The 19,090-nt window shown below is 41.0% G+C and overlaps 1 protein-coding gene across 1 annotated transcript in view; it reads left to right on the top strand.

Annotated features, from left to right (window-relative positions):
• adgrd2 (adhesion G protein-coupled receptor D2) overlaps nt 1–15,025 on the top strand; it is a 36,733-nt gene extending 21,708 nt beyond the window's left edge. Inside the window, exons 18-24 of the mRNA XM_069683417.1 lie at nt 490–605; nt 4,801–4,921; nt 11,799–11,840; nt 11,959–12,012; nt 12,223–12,370; nt 14,829–14,887; nt 14,984–15,025. Of these exons, the coding sequence (XP_069539518.1) occupies nt 490–605; nt 4,801–4,921; nt 11,799–11,840; nt 11,959–12,012; nt 12,223–12,370; nt 14,829–14,887; nt 14,984–15,025 (582 nt within the window). The remainder of the gene's footprint in view (nt 1–489; nt 606–4,800; nt 4,922–11,798; nt 11,841–11,958; nt 12,013–12,222; nt 12,371–14,828; nt 14,888–14,983) is intronic.
• The last annotated feature ends 4,065 nt before the right edge of the window (nt 15,026–19,090 follow it).

Below are 19,090 nucleotides of genomic sequence, written 5' to 3'. Positions count from 1 at the left end.
ACAATGCAAGTTGCAGAAATTCAAAAAGGTTGCTTGATAATTTTTTTTATGACGACAGAAATACACTTAACATTCGTGTTAGGCCTGAAGGATTCACAATGCATAAAAATAAATAATACTGAATGAACGACTGAATGCAGATATTAGTAGGGATCATCATGGGGCACATGTAAAGAGACATTTAAGACAAGTGTAATAATTCTTGGTTTCAAATAATCCATACTTTATTCATATCATATTTTTAAATAAACATGCAGCAGCTTCCAGATGGAGATTAAATTCTGCATTGCACTTCAAAATATCTCAAATGACCTGGAGGAGCAAAAAGTGTAGTAATTTACATCAGCTGAATATTTCTAACTTCCTGCAGCCTGAGGAGGCGGGGCAACGTTCCCTCCTCTACATGTGAGCTTGAGGCCAAGTGGGTCTGCAGAGGTACATCTCGTGTTTGCTGGAGGCCATGTTGACACTATTGTCCTCTGCCTGCAGGTCAATGCGGTTGTGCTGTGTCGGGTTGTCATGGTGACCGTTTCCAGTGCTCGTCGTCGTGCTAAGATGCTCAGTCCAAGCTCAGCATCAAAGATGCAGACCTTTGACCTCACCTGGTGAGATAAAATGGCTTCTCTACACCTCTCTCCTACTGTTTTTCTAAGTCCTGTTTTCCTGTGTTTCTCTTTCTCCCTCTCTCCCTCACACACACACACACACACACACACACACACACTCTCTCTCCCTCTCTCTCCCTAACACACGTTTCCTTTTTGGTCGAGCCAGCCACAGTCAATAGAGACAGTGTGAGAGATTGGGAGTTTAGGCTCGGGAGTCTGCTGTGGGAGTTGTAAGGGCTTATCAGCTCAACACCTGGTCCCCAACCCAACCGTATCTGTGTGTGTGTGTGTGTGGGTGTGGGTGTGCTTGCGTGCGTGCGTGCGTGCGTGCGTGCAAGCACTACATCTTGAGATGTACAAGCAGGTTAGCAGTGTTCAGTTCTTGCAGACACTTTATAACATGATCAGTGTCTGAAACATGAGACATCAGAGGAAAGGTAGGATGGTAACTCTAAACTTTCTGCCATTGTCTCAACAAACCTAATTACTGAGGACAGCTTGACGGTCTTTTTGCAACATTTGCATCCTTCAGCTTTGTTAGAGGGTCTTGACAACACAAGTCTGACTGGCACAAGGAAAGCCTTGTTATTTTACCACAGCTTACAGAAATATTGTAACTTCTATTATTTCTAATTAAGTTAAATGGTCAACATTTCCTTATTGTCAACTAGTGCTGGCAAAATTGGCCAAAAATGACGTTCGATTATTCCTTCATAAAAAACCACAAATGTTCGAACTATTCGAATATCTGTTTTTGCACAATATGTCCACAAGAGGACATACCAACACAACCTGTGTTATGCTAAGGGTTAGAATCTCTCGGTCTGGCCGGGCCGGGATTTAAATTTTCAGACATTACTGCACGCCACACGGTTGTTGTTTTAGCTCGTTTCAGCGAGACTAAAGTTAATTATTAATGTATCATAGTGACGTTGTGATGCATTCAAGGATGCTCCGTAACCAAGAGTTGCGTGAGGACATACGAGTCACAACGAATATTGATTTTAATATTCGAATATCCGTTTATTACAATTCTGTTATATATTCGAATTAAGAATATTCGTTGACAGCCCTATTGTCAACAGATCCTGTAAAAAGCCTTTAACCAAAAACGCATCAGTCTAACTTTGTTTTAACATTGTACACTGTAAAATATGTTTGTCTATTTACTTCCTTATTATTTTGTATTTGTTATTAGCAGTGCAAGTCCTACATTTATGACATTGTGCCACAAATATATCGGTCTTTCTCAGTTGGTTAGTATGTTTGTGTTGTTGTATTGTGTTTGATTCAAGCTAGCATCTTAGAATACCAAAAGCCACACACCATTTAAAAACAGACTAACTTATCGAGGTTCCGGGTTCTGTGAGGTAAATCACGTAGCAGTTTAATGGCTGTATCTGTCACGGTTATGATTTAAACAAAAAAGGTCTTAGATGCTTATGTTTAATAAACAAAAGACAAAAAGGAAAATCAAAAGACACAGCAAAAAAACTTACAAACAAAACCAGGAACAGGGTAATCCAAGGAACACTAGGAAATCAGGGGAGGCATGAAGATAATCCAGAGTAAGGGACATAGACAAAACTCCAGAGAAGGACGACACAGGATGGACGACATAGACTCACGTACGATGGATCACAATGAACAGGCAACGAGACAAGGGAGCACAAAGACTAAATAAACTTAGGAGGTGAGGCTAATCAGACACAGGTGAGACAATCAAGGGAGCAGGTGAAAACAATCAGGGCAGGGCACATAATCAAACAGGCGGGAAAACACACAAAGGCAGGAAGTAAAACAAGACAAAACATACATAGGGCAAGAACTACAAAATAAAACAGGAAACACTAAAAACCAAACTCAGGACTGTGATAGCAGAACTCGTGCAGAAAATCTCTAGACAATAAAACACAAATAAATTACATAACTAAACAAGACTAAATCAAGACAAGAACACAATATATTAAATACAAAATTGAACAATGAAAACTCATGACAGGGAGACAAAGTGACATGGTTAAACAAGAAATAATAACTGAACACCAAAATACAAGAAAACCGGAACCAAACTAGAAACTCATGACAGTATCTTGCTAAAAATAAAAAAATAAAGCGTGCCTTAACAATGAGGTCTACACCTGTAAGGATCCTTTCTGTAATGTTGATAGACTTTGCTTAACAACCCGAGCCTGCCAGTGACAACAACAAGAACTTTTAGCTGACAAGCTTGATCAGCTGCCTTTGCCCCTTAGGATGAGGACACTGCAGCCATTAAAGCCTGTCTCACGGCTGCCAGCTGGGGCAAGTAGTAAACTATTTGCAGCTATAAGTCATTTAGATTTAGAAAAGGACTCCTGTTTCGACATAACACAATTCCTCCATAAGCCATGATGAGACGAGATATTTGTAGGCAGTTACATATTTCAGGCTTTGAACACACACACACACACACACACACACACACACACACACACACACACACACACACACACACGGATACGTTCATTGTGTGTTTGGGTGTGTGTGGGATTTATTGACAGAAGCAAATAAAGAATATTGCCACAGTTATCCTCTTCCTGTTCCAGCCACTCTGATTCAGCGTTGCATACATACTTTATGATTGCCAGTCAGAGGTTGAGCAGCATACATATTTTCCCTTTTGTATTAAGAGTGTTTATGTTGCTATGGCTACAGGATAATAGTACAAACTCCTAGTAATTCTGCTACAGTATAGTGTCATATGCAAGTAACATTTTTAGCCACACATGATAGGTGCTAACTATCGACGTGATGTCATGTCACATGCAGGGGAGCATGTCTGGTAAAACATAGAATGAGTATTCAAATGGTCATATCCCTGTTCTCTGTACAACATGAGCTGAAATGTTATGTAGGCCAATAAACCACATTAATGAATCAAAGTATTGAAATGATGCCATGTATTAAAAAAAGAATAATTTTTTATTCATCTAAAAAAATAAATGCAATCCAAGGAGTGTTTTCAAATGCTTTATATTCATCATTTGTGTCAACATAAAGTCTTTGTAATTCAAATAAGTTGTGCTGTAGCTATAATGATATTTATTTATATGTATTTACACAGTATTAATAAGCAAACAACAAGCCCCCCATCTGCACGTGAGGACTGTTTTCACAGGGTTAAAGGGTCATTGAGCATGTGACGATCCACAAACCTTGGAGTTTTATCTGATGTGCTTTTGACCAAATTAATCCAAATGAGAACTGCTGACAATAAGGTTAATAAAGCAACATGGGCAATGAGAACTGAACTGAAATCTAATTTAGGAGAACGCTCCATAAATGGAAGGAATCACCCTGACAACACATGTACATTATAACCTCATCTAAATGGTTTTCCATCTTGTGATCATCAGGGACATTTTTCTCAGTCAGTTCACTATAATTGGTATTACGAATAATTCTAACGGCTGAGAAGAGACTTGGATCTCTTTTCATAATCAGCTAAAATGTCCTTCAACCCAACAAGCAGCAGATTTTATTTTCACACATTTGTTTCAGCCTGATGGTTTTGCTAGAACTCGATTCCCCCGCCTTGCTGGCTCTCATCATTCCCTCACAAACAGGCTAAAAGTAGATGTCTGTGCCAGCTCTAGAGTGCTATGTGAATTCAGGAGATTAGAGGGAAATCGACATTCGAATATAAAAGGGAAGAGAGGGATGTGGGTGCTGGCTTTGTCCTTGCAGACACAGCGCAGTCTGAAAACTCAATCTCTCTACCCAGGTGCAGCAGTCTGACAACAATGGTGGTTTGAACAAAGGCAACCTTTTCCGCCTTGCCCCATGAAATGGTTATTGGCCGTATAAGCACAGTATCATTGAAAGCATGATTGCAAAGGAACGGAAGGATGACTGTGGTAGGCGGTAAAATCTATAGCTGTGCAGAGATGTTGGATGAGGATTCAAGGAGGAAATATTTGAGAAGAAAATGTCATCGAAATACCTTGAAAACTCCACTCTGCTGGCTCTATACTGTGTTTTCAAAAACAGTCGACAAAGAAAAGCTATATAGTAGTACTGAGGAAACAAAAGGCACCACAACACAGTGGAAAGTTTACAGTTTCACAGGTCTGTCAGACCTCATTTGCAGGTGCTTTTCCTGCCATATGTATCTGTAATTCTTGTTTGTGTGTTTTGTGTATTTTTGCAGGGCTGTGACTCGTCCAGTTCTCATCCTTCTGCCAGTGTTGGGTCTTACCTGGCTGTGTGGAGTGCTGGTCCATCTGTCTGTGGTGGTGGCTTATGTCTTCATTGCTCTCAATGCATTCCAGGTAAACAAAGACATACTATCTACATATATATATACACACATACCTGTATATACACTCTCTCTATCTATAATGTATATATATATATATATATATGTTTTACTTTTTAGTAGGGCTGTCAATAGGGCTGTTAATAACTAATAGCGCTCCAAATGAACGGTCGTTCGCCCGCTCTCCTTGTTGAGGAAGAGCACTGAAACAGTGACAGGAGTCACAGGACATCAGGACGCTCTCTGTCGCACACAATCATATGCAGTTCTGTAACGCAATGTAAACACTCCCACTGTGTATATCCGTATGTCCCTAAGGTAAATGCCATAACTGTTGCTGTTTATAAAGCTTATAAAAGGTGCAGATGTCATTCGGTAACGATCGATGGTTTACGTCATTAGTAACGTCCCTCGTGCACACGCGGCTCACGTGCTGTGAGAACTGAATTGCGAGAGAAAATATGTAACTTTTGTGACTCAAGTAAACAGACTGCTGATGAAGACAGTCAACACAGCAGACAGAGAGACAGACAGGAATAAGGGGCGGGACCAGAAGCTGCAGAGAGCAGAGCTGCAGGTGTGTTGGGGGACTGAAGCAAAGCAAAGAGATCAGATTAAAGTAGTTTATGAATTAAAACGTGAATGAAGGTGAAGACGAGAGCACAATTAAACTGTGGAAGTAAGAAATAAGCATCTAGAAAGAGGCTAATCCAGACTGAGTAAGTCTACATGTGATGTGCTTCTCACACAAATCATTGATATATGCAATGATTGCCATGTGATGCTTTCAGCATACTTTTTGAGCATGCAGTACCTTTGAGGTTATTCGGTAGAATATTCTGGACAGTATTTGTCATTGTTTTGCAGTAATAATAAACATACATTTGCATAAAGGAAGCATATTTGTCCATTCCCTTGTTGATAAGAGGAATAAAAAATATAAAAAATATATCTTTAAGGTACATTTACAACAGGTAAAAATGTGCGATTAATTTGCGATTAATCACAAGTTCACTATGGACATCCATGCGATTAATCGCGATTAAATAATATAATCGATTGACAGCCCTACTTTTTAGTAATGAACCTACAGACAATTATCACCTTAATATGCAGCTCCGCCATAGCCTGTATAATACAAGTGTATACAGCCTCTTGGTTTCAAAAGTGAACCCACTGTGGAAGTGACCACAAGGTGATCCCAGTAGTTGCAACAAGAAGGCCTTTTGACCCCTACCTCAGTAGCATTTTCCAAATGAGGAGACCTCTGTTGACAAGTCAGCTGCAGGTAAAACAATTTGCACGATGAACAATAAGGCATCAATTTGAGACTTGAGAGTGAACATTTCATTTTTATCTTCCTTCATTAATTTAGTTAAAAGCCGAGCAGCTGCATTTTGGAAATATTACAATGATTTCATGCTTTTTAATTTAGTGCAGAATTTAAAACGTTACAACCGTAATGAGTCCAGACAGATGAAACAGGTAAATTACTTTTTCCATTTTAACAACACACTAAATTAAATTGACTTTAGAGATGCGTCTCAATCGATAAAAACAGGACTGTATGGTTTTTAAAGTCCTGAGTTAAATAAAAACCTTTATATGTTAGTTAAGCACAGCCCTTTCATTGTGTGTTCTTTGTCAGAGGGCTGTCTTCTGGACTGGATGATGATGCTAGTCACAGGGATGTAGTTCAGCTTCCAGTAGCTTTGGGTATCTTTCATGAATCCTGCCAAATAAAAGCTTCAGAGGAGCTTCTTACATATCGGGCATTCACATCCGTTAACCTGGGACTCTCCCGTCAGGCAGACCTGTTGCAGTCTTCTCCAAGCTTGGCAGGGCTCTTCAAGACCCTGCTTGTATTGAACTAATTTCTGCACACAAGTAGCCAAGTCTGTTAGCACCTTTGCAAAGACAAACACTCTTGCTTATATGTGTATATATATATATATATACTTTTTCCTTGACTACCATACTTGATTGGTCCTAAGTTCTGCTCTCACTGGTGCTCATTCAGCCAGTGTACTGAAAGACTGAATTCCCCTTACCCATCAGCAAAGTGCTCCGTACCTCATCTCTGAGACACCTTGCAGTCAGAGGAAGGCTAAGCTTATGACACAGGACTTGTGGCACTCTTTCATACTGGACCAGAGACAGTGCTGAACTGTTTTGTTGGTTTTGGATCCTGTGGGGGAGGTAAGCATTTAGGAGGTATCAGAGCACCTGCATGCAGTGCCGGGTGTGGCGCTCCAACCCTTCTGATCCTTCGACAGCAGACTAGTCTCATAGACTCATTTGTGCCTGTATAAGCCACACTTTTACTCTAACAGAGATTCTTTGCCCTTTACCGTGAATATAGACATCAAATGGAGAAGCAATGGGTTACAGTCTACAAATGGATGATGACACTATGTTTGCACTTAGACCTCCTTGAGATTGCAGCCTGGGACTTTCTTTCATCAGCTTTCACTACTGAAGGCAAAATGCCCCAAAAGCCCCTTAAAAGTAGAAAATGCAAAGATTATAACCTGCTATACATATGTATTAATGCTATGATAAACTATTGTAAGAAACTCATTAAGCTTCTCTACTCATTCTAAAGCAGCCGATCCCATCGGCTTTAGTCTGAGACGATACAGCCTGGCGTGTAGCCAGCGGTTAGCAATAAACCGATCCTTTTCTGTGCGCTGCATTGTTTACACTAAAAGAAACCTGTAAATGTAAAAAGTCAGAATGAGGCTTTTTGAGGTCTGTCGTAAAGAGGAGAAGAAAAATACTTTTCAAATGCTCGTTTGTTGAACGGAGGTCGGATCATTCTGATGCATTCGAGGAAGATGGGAAATCTAAACCCTGAACAGCTTTCGTGGCGCAGCGTCAGGGAATTTATCTCAAGTGAATTTGTGATCTGGAGTAGACTGTTAGCTGAACTTGCTGCAGATGTCTGTTTATAGAGATTAATAAGACGCTAAATCATTGTCAGCTGATTATAGGAGCCGGGATGTCATTACAGCGGATTACATTCCGCCTGCTTTTGCTCTCCACATTCAGTTTGTCCTGCATACGCCACAGCCTGCTGATACTTGATTGGTCAGTATAACTCGGACTACTAGTGTACTACAAACAGAAACCAGAACACTTGCCTTCCCTAAAATCCACGTCCCTGCCAACAGATTCTACATTTCTATGTAGAATCTTTACAAATGTGTTCTTATCTCAAAATAATAATGTGAACATTTCTGTTTTTTACATTTATATGTCTTATTTTGCCCAAAATAAGCATCTTATGAGGACTTAAAGAGCCTTATAAACTAACACCTATCTTTAGCTGTCTATTCATGCACCTGTGTGTGTGTGTGTGTGTGTGTGTGTGTGTGTGTGTGTGTGTCTGTGTGTCTGTGTGTGCGGTGTGTGTGTGTGTGTGTGTGTGTGTGTGTGTGTGTGTGTGTGTGTCTGTGTGTGTGGGGGAGAAGGCGGCCAGGCCTTTGAACGACAGGTCATACCACATCTACCTCCAGCTCTCCTCCCCTGATAACACAGGAGTTACTTCCTCTCTCAGACACTCTCTCCATACACTGTCTGTGTTCTCTTACACCTTCCGTCCATTCTGTACGTCTTTCTCCTTCCTCTCGTTGTCTTTTCTTATCCCATCCACCCCTCTGTGCTCGTCCTCAGTGTTTAATTAATCAAAATGAGCTGGCCCGTGGGTGACCCCAGAGAGCTGCTAGTTAATTTAGATTTACTGCCAATGTCCAGCTGTGGGCAGATAACACTACAGTAGGAGTTCATCATCATGTGGGTAGGAGGAGGATGCTGGGCCAGCCCTTCTTCTTTTTGCCTACTTTTACTTGGCTGCTTCAACAGTCTTTGGAGGTGCATTAAGATAGAGAGAGTCTGAGGGCCAAGGCAGCAGAGTATGAGCTAGTAATGCTGAATGCTGACATCCAGCAGCAATGCAAATGTTCTTCTGCCCATTACATTTCTGTAGAGGTAGTAGTTCTGATTTTTTGTACATACTGTCAGATATAAAACCATGACTCAGGCTTTTAGTATTGTTGTAGTGCAGGTTCGTATTCACACTACATTATGGCTGCTATATTTCTTTCATTGGCTGTTAACAATCACTTAATAATGACATTATTCCATAGACTGTTCATAAGTACTAAGACCTGTTGACTTACACTCTTACAATTATTATTATCAGCCTTTCATCATGACTATGCTGTTCTTGCTAAGTTTACACTTTTGTACCATTATTATTGGCATTGTAACCATAAGTCTGTATTATCTGTTGTTGTTGTTGTTGTTGTTGTTGCTCTTGTTGTCTGTCACTATCCTGCTTCTCCCTCTGTCCCAATCTAAGTTTTTCTGCCACTGTGCCAAATGTTGCTAAGTGCTACTCATGGTGCTTCATGTTGGGCCTCTCTCTGAATAATATAAAAAAAGAGTTTGGTCTAGACCTGCTCTTTTTGTAAAGTGTCTTGAGCTAACTTATGATTTGGCACTATATAAATATTGATTGATTGATTGATGAGTAGTGAACAAAGACTCTGGGTCTGAAAAGCAAGGCCAGAGCACAACAGCCTTTAAAGTACATTCCTTGTAATGACCAGCAGGGGGCGGCTCTACTGTTTTATGGTCTCAGTCACTAGTTTCAAGTTTTTTTCAGTCCAGTGTGTTCATTTTTTAAAATATTGTCATATTCAGGGTACAATTTGACAAATAAGGAGGGTATACTTTGGGGCGGGGCTACTTGTGATTTACAAGTTGTTACCACAGCGACCTGATAAATGTCTTGTTCAGTGGTTGTTTAAAGACGCTCTGAGAAGTTAGCTGTGTTTTTAGTAAGTACATTGTATCACAGTTACTGTGAATTATGGTTGCACTTCCCTAACCAAGCTATGGCTAGTTGGTAACTAAGTCTTCTAGCTATAATAATGGCGGTGACCAAAATCTCAAACTCAAGAGTAGTAACAGTTGTCCGCGAACCAGTGAGTGACGTCATGGTTGCTAAATCCACTTCTATGGATTTTACTTTTGACCTTATGGAGTCCATAATAGGACTGTTTTATGATGTTTCAGTACTATAGAGCAGAGTCTTGGACAGCTGTGGTTCAATGAGTCGGTCGTCTCTCAATCAGAAGGTCGGGGGTTCGATCCCTGACTGCTACAGTCAAGTGTCAAAGCGTCCTTGGGCAAAACACTGAACCGGGGATTGCTCGTGAAGTTCAAAGCCATCGGGGATGAATGTCAAAAGTTCCTGATTGGAGATTGGCACTTAGGCCTTCGCCATCAGTGTGTGAATGTGAGTGTCAAAGGGTGAATGTGACATGTAGTGTAAAAGCGCTTTGAGTGGTCGGAACACTAGAAAAGTACAGTCCATTTACCATCTTTCTTCAAATAAGTGAACAAGTTACCTAAATCACTACATTGAATGCAATCACTTGAGAGTGGAGAAGTGAAAAAAGTTGTTTTCCCAGAGAAAGACACAACACTCAACCAACAGCCACTATGGTGGCACATGAAGCACAGGAAGTGAATTTATAAATAACACAACAATAAAGCTCAGATGGAGTCTTGGTTAGATTTACTTGTCCCTAAATAATAATCCACATATCTGACTGTGATTATACTGACTCTGATTAGAAGCATAATAGCCCTAATGTAATCGGAACACAGTGTCTACTTAGGCTCCACCTCACTCACATCACTGCAGTTATCAGAGTGTGCATATAAACAGAGCTGCATAGATCTGCTTTACAACAGCAGACTCAGTCAGGCCTGAAGTCCTGTGATCTCTGTCGTCTGAGGGTAAACTGAGGGTTCTGGACAACAGCAGCAAGAGCCAATCAGATTATCTTCCCTTCTACCCAATCAGCAACTCCTCTTTTAGTAAGGATTAAGTTCATAAACACATTTTTAGATTACTGTTTGACGAGACGAACCAATGTGAGCCTTCAGGAACACACATCAGGCAAATGTGAGACCCAGGAAGTGAGGGTGAAGTACCGTGTGTTTAGGTCCCAGAAAGACTGCTTCCTCCTACTGTGGAAATGACATCATCATCTTGTGCTATCCGAACATGCCTTAATAAATGCCTGTAAAACACAACTATTAAAGTGTAGCACTCGGTCCACAAATGTTTTTAAAGAAGATCAAAAGAAGATGTTCTTCACATGCGTCAGTTTAAATGTTGTAGATGTTTCTGGAATTTGTTTTTGTATTTGCAGATCTATTCAGGTTATTTCTGTGAGCTGACTTTTTCTTTGCTTGTGAAAGCTTTTAATGTACATAGCCTACCCTACAGGTTACACATTTTGCATTAATTAGTAATTGGACAAATCTATCTCTTTAAGTCTTTCACACAGCCTTCGAGTGGAACTGATCTTAAAGGGATAGTTCAGATTTTAGGACACCAAGTTTTGTGAAATACTGCTAGTAGTCCCGTGGTCGGAGTTCTGGCCGGTTCCAAACATAGAATAAGTAGTTCCGGCGAGATGCCAGGGTAATGAAAGCAAAAATCCTAGGATCATCCTAGGATTTCATATACTGCGCCTTTTTTGGTACTATTTTCTCTCTTGAAGAATCCAGTATCAGTACGCCTGGGGCATAGAGAGGTCCTATTTGGTTTCGGTTCAGCCACACCCTTCTGAACCCAACTGAAGCTCGTGCCAAAAGGGAGTAGAAAAGCTCACAGACTTTGAGCATGAGGAGGTATTTTTGCTCTACATAATTCTCTCTTTGTTGAGAGAAAAGACGAGTTTGACAGAGATGACAGAGTGGAGTACTAAACTCCATATTGTCAGTAAAAGCTATATAAATGGAGTTTATTCTGCTCCACTTGCATCCTTTCACAGGAGCTTCCTAATGCGTCTCTCTCCTCTCCACAGGGCCTGTATATCTTCTTAGTGTATGCTGTTTACAACAGTGAGGTAAGGAAGCATTCTGGCCATTGCCGATGCTGCTGCCTGTTGACACTGTGGCAGAAGCTCAGAATGTATCTTTGTACGATATGTGAGGCTGTGGGTGTAAACTCTGCTTCTCATTTAGGTGAGGAATGCCATAAAGAGGATCAAAGAAAAGAGGAAGGCCTTATCTTTCACGGTGAGAGAGTAAGAAGTACATAGCAGTGATCAAATGCATCAGTACAGAACACAAATGACATTCCCTCTTTATAAAAGTTAATTTACTGTAAGTTAGACTCTGCTTCTGTGTGGGCAGTTCTTCAGCAGTGTAGTAGGCATACATATTATACTTTATGATTAAATCATCACTTTGCAGCACTTCTGATTGGCTCATTAATGTTTTTTTCAGAACTGTTCCCAGCCCACCAGCTTCCTTCCCTCCCAGAGAGCCCCCATTACCTCATGGGGCCGCTGCGCTCCAACCCCCTCCAGTCCTGAAACCAGTGAGACCTCTGGCCCCCCCAGCTCCACCTCCACATCACTGGTCATCAAAAACGGTAAGCTAATGTGGGGCTGATGTTTGTGTTCTGTGTGTGACTGTGTGTGAGAAGATTTGTAAAGATTCGTGGATCTTTAGGCGCCAAACAGACAAACATGTTTTGTCATCATTTATCAAAGTAGAACCAGGGTTGGGAAAGCTTCTTTGAAAACAGTCTTGCGTGCCACCAATTAGTTCTGGGGGAGATCCACCCCCCAAAAAGTTCATAGGAAATGCAGAGACTGTTACCGTTGGTTTTTACACAATGTCCGTCAGTCACCTGCTTTCCAGAAACTTCAGTTCAGACGGGGCTATTGCACCACGTTAGCCGGATAACCCCTAACATGCATGCAACAAGTTCTCTGAGCATTTGCCATAGCAATAATTAGAACTAGAACCAGGAATGCAAACTCCTTTGCATCGTTTTGAGATCAGAATAGGTCACCTATGAGATTCGTGTAGATGATCCGAGGAAAAAATTTTTGCGGGCGGGGTCCGGCTGGGTTGATCGTATGGACAGCATTGCCAGGACCATTTGAGGTGATCCAAAGAATTCTAACTATGTGGTTTGGAGCCTTCTACTAACGTCTGACGCTGGGGACACACAGGAGGCGGACGCACCGCAAAGTGCCCCAAAGCACTGCCCGCTGCCTTTCGGCGACCATGTTAACCGATTGGTCTGTTCGCAAAGAGAGCACCCGGGCGCGTCGGCTCGCAATCTGTCGCAATGATTTCCGTGTCTGTTCTATTTTCTCTGCTCGCCACGAGCTAATCTGGCAAGAAAACTCACTGATAATTGGATAAAACGGATAAACAGGTTTTTATGGCCACAGACCTAACTACACAACACTGGTAACAAACACTGTCTGTGCTGTGGCCATTCATTCAGTGTTTACTCTGATAGGCGCTCATACATGTACTGTGTTATCCAGGACCACACAGCTTTACGTTATAAATTCATGAGGTTATTTTTCTATTGTTTTCTGTACCTGGACTGATACATAAATACATTTAGTGTTATTGCATTTAAAGTATACTCTTTGTGTCATATTTCATCAGAGGTAATTCATGTTTTGTGAACTGTTGAAAAGGGTATGTCAAATTAAGACACAAGATAAAAACCTAATAGGAAGCATATATCTTTATTATACTTCCTTAAACAAATACAGGTAATAGCACCATTACATTTGAAACTGTAGCCAGGGCCCCTTCCATAGTACTACTACACATAGCAGATTAACATAACACTACATAGCTACATGGGATGGGTGTGACACTTTTTTAATATCTTGTTGGTGTCTTCTTATTTTTGTCTTGTTGATGTATTCAGCTCCTACATCTATTGACAGATCTATTCTCATCTCTCTTGCCTTGGAAGATGTAAACAAAGGTAGCGTGCAGTTAATCGCTTCGTCTGAACCCCCCCCCGCCAGTAGTTTCAGGCCGTGAAAAACTCCTCTTTTGTCCAATTTTCTCCAAAAGGCAGAAACAACACTAGCACGGCAGGGACGTTAAGTTCAGTGATTTTGTGTCCATGCGTCTAATGTTTTATTGTGTTATTTATGTTCTCCATTTTCTGCTTACTCGTCAGTTCCTGTTTTTATTGAGCTCTCGTGTTTCTATTTATCCTTGTGCTATGACCTGGGGGTGTGGATGCTGATTATTTTTAGTTTGTTTGTATTTATTTCTGTCTGTGTAAAGCACTTTGTGCTGCACTTTCAGATGCATGAAAGTGCTATACAAATAAAGTCTGATAGATTGATTGATAGCAGACAGACCAGCCGATCACTGCTAACTTGATACATGATGCTTTTCAATCGACCTGTTTTTTTACGCCTTCTAGACGAACTTTGCAAACAACAAAAGGAAGATGACGTGGCATTGGCTATGATGATGTTATAGAAGATGATGTTACAACTTTCCAGGAGCAGCTAACTAAGGCTAGCTAACAAGAAACCGACTGTCAGTCAGTGTGTACAGAGAGGCTGACAGTTGTTTTATGCTGTGGTTATTGTTTCTTAATGCTCCATGTCTTCATTACTTGTGATCTGGGTGTTTTTTTCAGTACGAGTTTGACTTCATTTTTTCCCCATGATGCTGCTCAAACACATTTGTTTGTTTGCAGACTGCAATAACTTCACTAACAGCAGCCCTCCATGGTTTTATCAATTGTATTGTATGTATTGTAAGATTTGTCCTGTTGGAGGGGACGACTAGAACTCACTGAGGTTTAATGTTTGTCTTCACTGACTCCATTTTATTTGTTATCTCAGGGTTATAGTAGAGGATACAGGGAACACAAAAAGTGTTTACTGAGAGTTCTCATAAAGTTCTCAATCATAATGTTTGCTTTTTTGTTTCTCTGAGTATTTTTCAAAACGTGTGTGTTGCTTGTACGTCTTTGTCCTGAATGTCCGCCTTAAATGAACTCGTTTTGGTCCCGAAAGAGAAACAAAGTGTCTGTTTTTGTCTTTCAGAGAGCTTCAGAAAGGAGAGCTTTGTGACGTTCTCTTTAAGACCAACATCAGGAAATCAAGTACGTAGTGTTCATGTATGATCGCTGCACTGTTGTCACACGTCATGCTCATGTTTAAGTTCAACTAAGTCTTGTCTGTCTTTTCAATTCCAACAGGTGGTTCAGCTGACTGGATTCAAGCCATCAGGTACAACCTGAACAACATGATACTGGAATTGTTTAAAAATTGGTAGAATTTAAGGTGAAAAAAATACAAGGTTAATCTGACTGATCCCACACAATAAACCGTTATATCACAGCACAAGTAGTAGCCTACAAGTGCAGAGGACTTACTTACTTATTAGCTCATAAGTAACATAAATACTGACTTTAAAGTTGGAGACACTTCCCGTCTTAGAGTGAGGGGGCTACACAAGTGAAAAAATAAATATTATAAAGCATTTTCAGAGTCTGACACAAAGTGTTTTCTCTTCTGAGTTTATGACTTCAGAGCAGGTGGACAAAAAACTAATCCAGCATCATCTTTCCAAGTTTTTGCTAAATCTTTTTTGGATTATTTTTGGTGACGGAGGCGTTCTGGTTTCGGTTTGGCCAATCATGTTTGAGCAGGCTGTATGTTTTCAGCAGTCTGCACTAAAACAAAGGATCAATAAGCACGGTCAGAATGCCGTCCTCAAACCCATCAGCTATCATTTAAAGACTGTTGAGATTTGTGTTGATCTTTTTAATAAGACATCTGCATATGAGTGCAGATAACAATCGGGTCACAGATGTTGTCTCTCAACTCCACTCTTTGCCTGAGATCTTCGGATGCAGTCGGCTGTAAACAATGATCAGCTCACAGAGGAGGAAGCCTTGGCGAGGACATTCTTTATCACATAACTTCATATATGCTGGCTACACCTGTGGCTGTATCATAAAGACCTGAAACAGTGTCGCTACTCATCCCTGCTTCCTTTTTCCCCAGTGGCCACATAGTTATTCTAATCAGTGGGAAGCATGCCTCCAATGTGAATTGGCATGAAATGTTAGAATGTCTTAATGCACTGATCGGTGCCATCTTTGGCTCTGGTATCCAGTTCTTCAAATACATCCATGGCTACACAGAAGAGGCTAATTGTTCCAGGCGCAACAAAATCCAACTAACTATTCCTGCTCTCTCACTTAAATCCCTCATGTGTTAGTCAGTCTCACAGGGCTCCTATAACTATGAGGACACCTGTGCTGGTCCTGGATCACACGGGTCTGAACCTGTGGGGAGGACAGATTCAGCTGATGTGAATCACAGCTTTGACTGTGAATAAACCCTTTATCCACTCTCACTGAGCTGAATTTGGTCAATGCCAGCATGCATCAGTGACCTCTGCACCTTTCACCATGTAGAGGATTTTAGTAATATTTAAGCTCTACCTTCACTTTGTTTCTTAATAACTCTACATGCAGTGCATTTACAAGCTGCCTTGAGGATGAAAGAAATCTGTATTTGCATATTTTCTCATTGAAATTCCTCACTTTTGTTGACTGAATGAACTGACTCATTTATCTGTCTATGTTAATGCTTGTTACTACTAATAGAGGCAGTCATCTATAATGGCAGTTTAGTGCTGAATGAATGCTGAGAGTTTTTATGCTTGTTCTTCATTTTCCCGTCTACATAAAAACAACAGAAATCACAGAATAGCTTTAATATTTCCCCTATTTTGAATTCTCTGAGCGTATGTAGAAAGCCTTACCTGTTAATGACGTCAATCTACAGCTCCAGTATAAGTTTCCTAAAACCCTTGTGGATAGAAGAGTCTGAGGGCTAAAGCCCCTGACAGCACACTTCTTAGATGAAGGGAAGATTCACAAATGAAACAAAGAGCTGACCAGAGGAGAAAGAGCAAATAGGGGTTTTATTTTTCACAGATTGTCTCCATTTACCTGCTCGGTGTTCAGCATCAGGCCTGTGTGAAAACTGCCCCTGTGTCTTTTGTTGATTTGAATGTGCGGGCGGACTCAACAGATGGTCCCAGTATCTCAGGAGGGTTAAGTCACTGTCAATGGCTCTAAATTGCCTGGCAGTATGTTGACAGAAGTTTGTGATAGATTCATTAAATGTTTAGGCGTCTGTGAAGAACGCCTGATGGAGGGTGTTTGAGTGCTGCTGGGTGTTCATTGTTGACCGACCTCACAAAGGAGAAGTTCATTCCCTTAATCAGGAATGGACAGCGCTGGCTATTCACGCTGTCAGCCATTAACCACTTCAACACCTGCTCTCTCTCACTCCGCCTTTCATTTCCCTCCTTTCTTCTTCTCTCTTTTGTACACAAACACACTCCCACTCCTGTGATGCAAAAACATTAAACATCAGACTGAGCGCAGAGTCGTGGCTAATGCCTCTCACTTTATTTCACCGCAGGTTGTTGAACTGCAAATGGAGTGGATCCCGATACTCAGTCACAATAAACATGCACCGCACTGCTGAAAGACGGAAGAAGGGGACGCACATACGCGCACATCCAACCTGAAGAAGTGCACGGCCCCACACACACACACACACACACAAACACACACACTTACTTACACAAGCAGGAGAGAGTGGAAGAAGATTAAACATGAGGGATGAAGAAGTAAGGTCTGCCGTGGCTCAGCCTTTGTTTTGTTCTCAGATCAGATCCATATTCACAGCTTGTCACTTTTCAAACACGTGGCACGTGTTGTATGTCAAACAGAATGACAAAAGGACGAGGTGATGAAGCCCACTGTTGAATCAGCCATATTGGAGGTCCTCAGCTTTGAAACGCATATACTGAATAATGAATTTATGAACATTGCCTCAGCATTTGAAAAGTTCAGTTAATAAAACTTAAATGTATCTGCATAGCTTGACGGAGTGATTTTTTTGGAACATGTGTGACTAACCCCTTAAAGCTAGGACAGGCAATATAATTAAGAACCAATGTATTTTGTATTTCTTGAAATGTTCTTTGTGTCCCAGCAGCAAACTATATTTCAAATGCTCTGTCAACAAAACAAAAAATCAGATATCTGTGGCTGTCACAGGCCTGCACACCCAGGACTACATGAAATGATTGCATGGCCAACCTACTTCCTGCTCGCACTCTGCCTCTGCTCTCATTCTGTATCGCACCCAATGACTGGATGTAAAGATGGACGACGCATCTCCATCTACTCATATTGCACAGAATTGTAGTAAAAATACCCCCGAGGCCAGCGCTTGTGCTGGTGCTGTTTTTTGGAGCCATTGCAGTAGAGATCAGTTGGCGGAGCCACCGTAGCAACTTCCGCTAACCAAAACACACACTAAACTTAGCGAAGGAAAAAAACCTTAAAGATCCCGCACGCCGGCGTGTTTAACAGCAGAACAGCTTCTTGTGTCGGTCTGAAACAGATATTCACACTTATGGAAAGTTCAATGACTGTAGTGTTGGTGTTAGTTACGTCTCCTCTCGACGTTCCTCCTCTACTCTGCTACTCGGGAACAGAACGCTGTAGGAGCCCCATTTGTCAGCAGAGCTGTCAATCATGAGGCCACACCCCCTTTTTATAGCATCAAATAACTAATTAAAAATAGCATGATAAGAACTAACTATAATGACAGAAACCATGTTTGAGAAAATGAGTATTTTGAATTTATAGTTTGACGCATGTCCCATCTGTGAACATTGAGGAGGTGGGCTTTATGACCTATACTGCAGCCAGTCAGCAGGGGGCGATAGAGAGGGTTTGGCTTCACTTTTAGGGAGCTGTCATGTCGACCATCTTTTTATACAGTCTATGGTATCACCAGTGTGCACAAGGATAGGAGGATGTGTAGCTTAAGCTAACAAGCTACTTGCACATAATCAGGAGAGAGACTTATTTTATCTGAAAGATCAGCATATCAAAGCTTGGTACGGCAAATAAGGCAAGACTCTGACTGGTATCTCTGAAGCTGCCTTTCCCAGCTTAAATAAGAAACAAAAAAACATGATTGTATCCTTTCCTCGTATTAACTGTCTTCACCAAAGACGTGTGGACAGTGTGATCAGAAACATAGCCCTGCATTCGTCCTCTGCATGAACTGTATATAAGAAGTGGGCGTTTGAAACGTAGAGACTTAAACCTGCGTTCTCTTCAACAAATCAAGTGAGAAAATGACTTTACGTCACACTTCATATATCACCTCAGTAAACGCTTTCCTCGTGTGTTTATGGTACAAATTGTTAGTTTGACATTCATTTAGTAAATTTTGGTGCCATTTAAAAAAAAAAAAGTCAA

This window comes from Semicossyphus pulcher, unplaced genomic scaffold (assembly GCF_022749685.1).
Source record: "Semicossyphus pulcher isolate SPU_LCO1_2020_fin unplaced genomic scaffold, fSemPul1.0.p SCAF_6, whole genome shotgun sequence".
In the NCBI taxonomy this organism is placed as follows: Eukaryota; Metazoa; Chordata; class Actinopteri; order Labriformes; family Labridae; genus Semicossyphus; species Semicossyphus pulcher.
The sequence above is the reverse complement of the archived record's forward strand: the minus strand, read 5'-3'. Positions and strand labels throughout refer to the sequence as shown.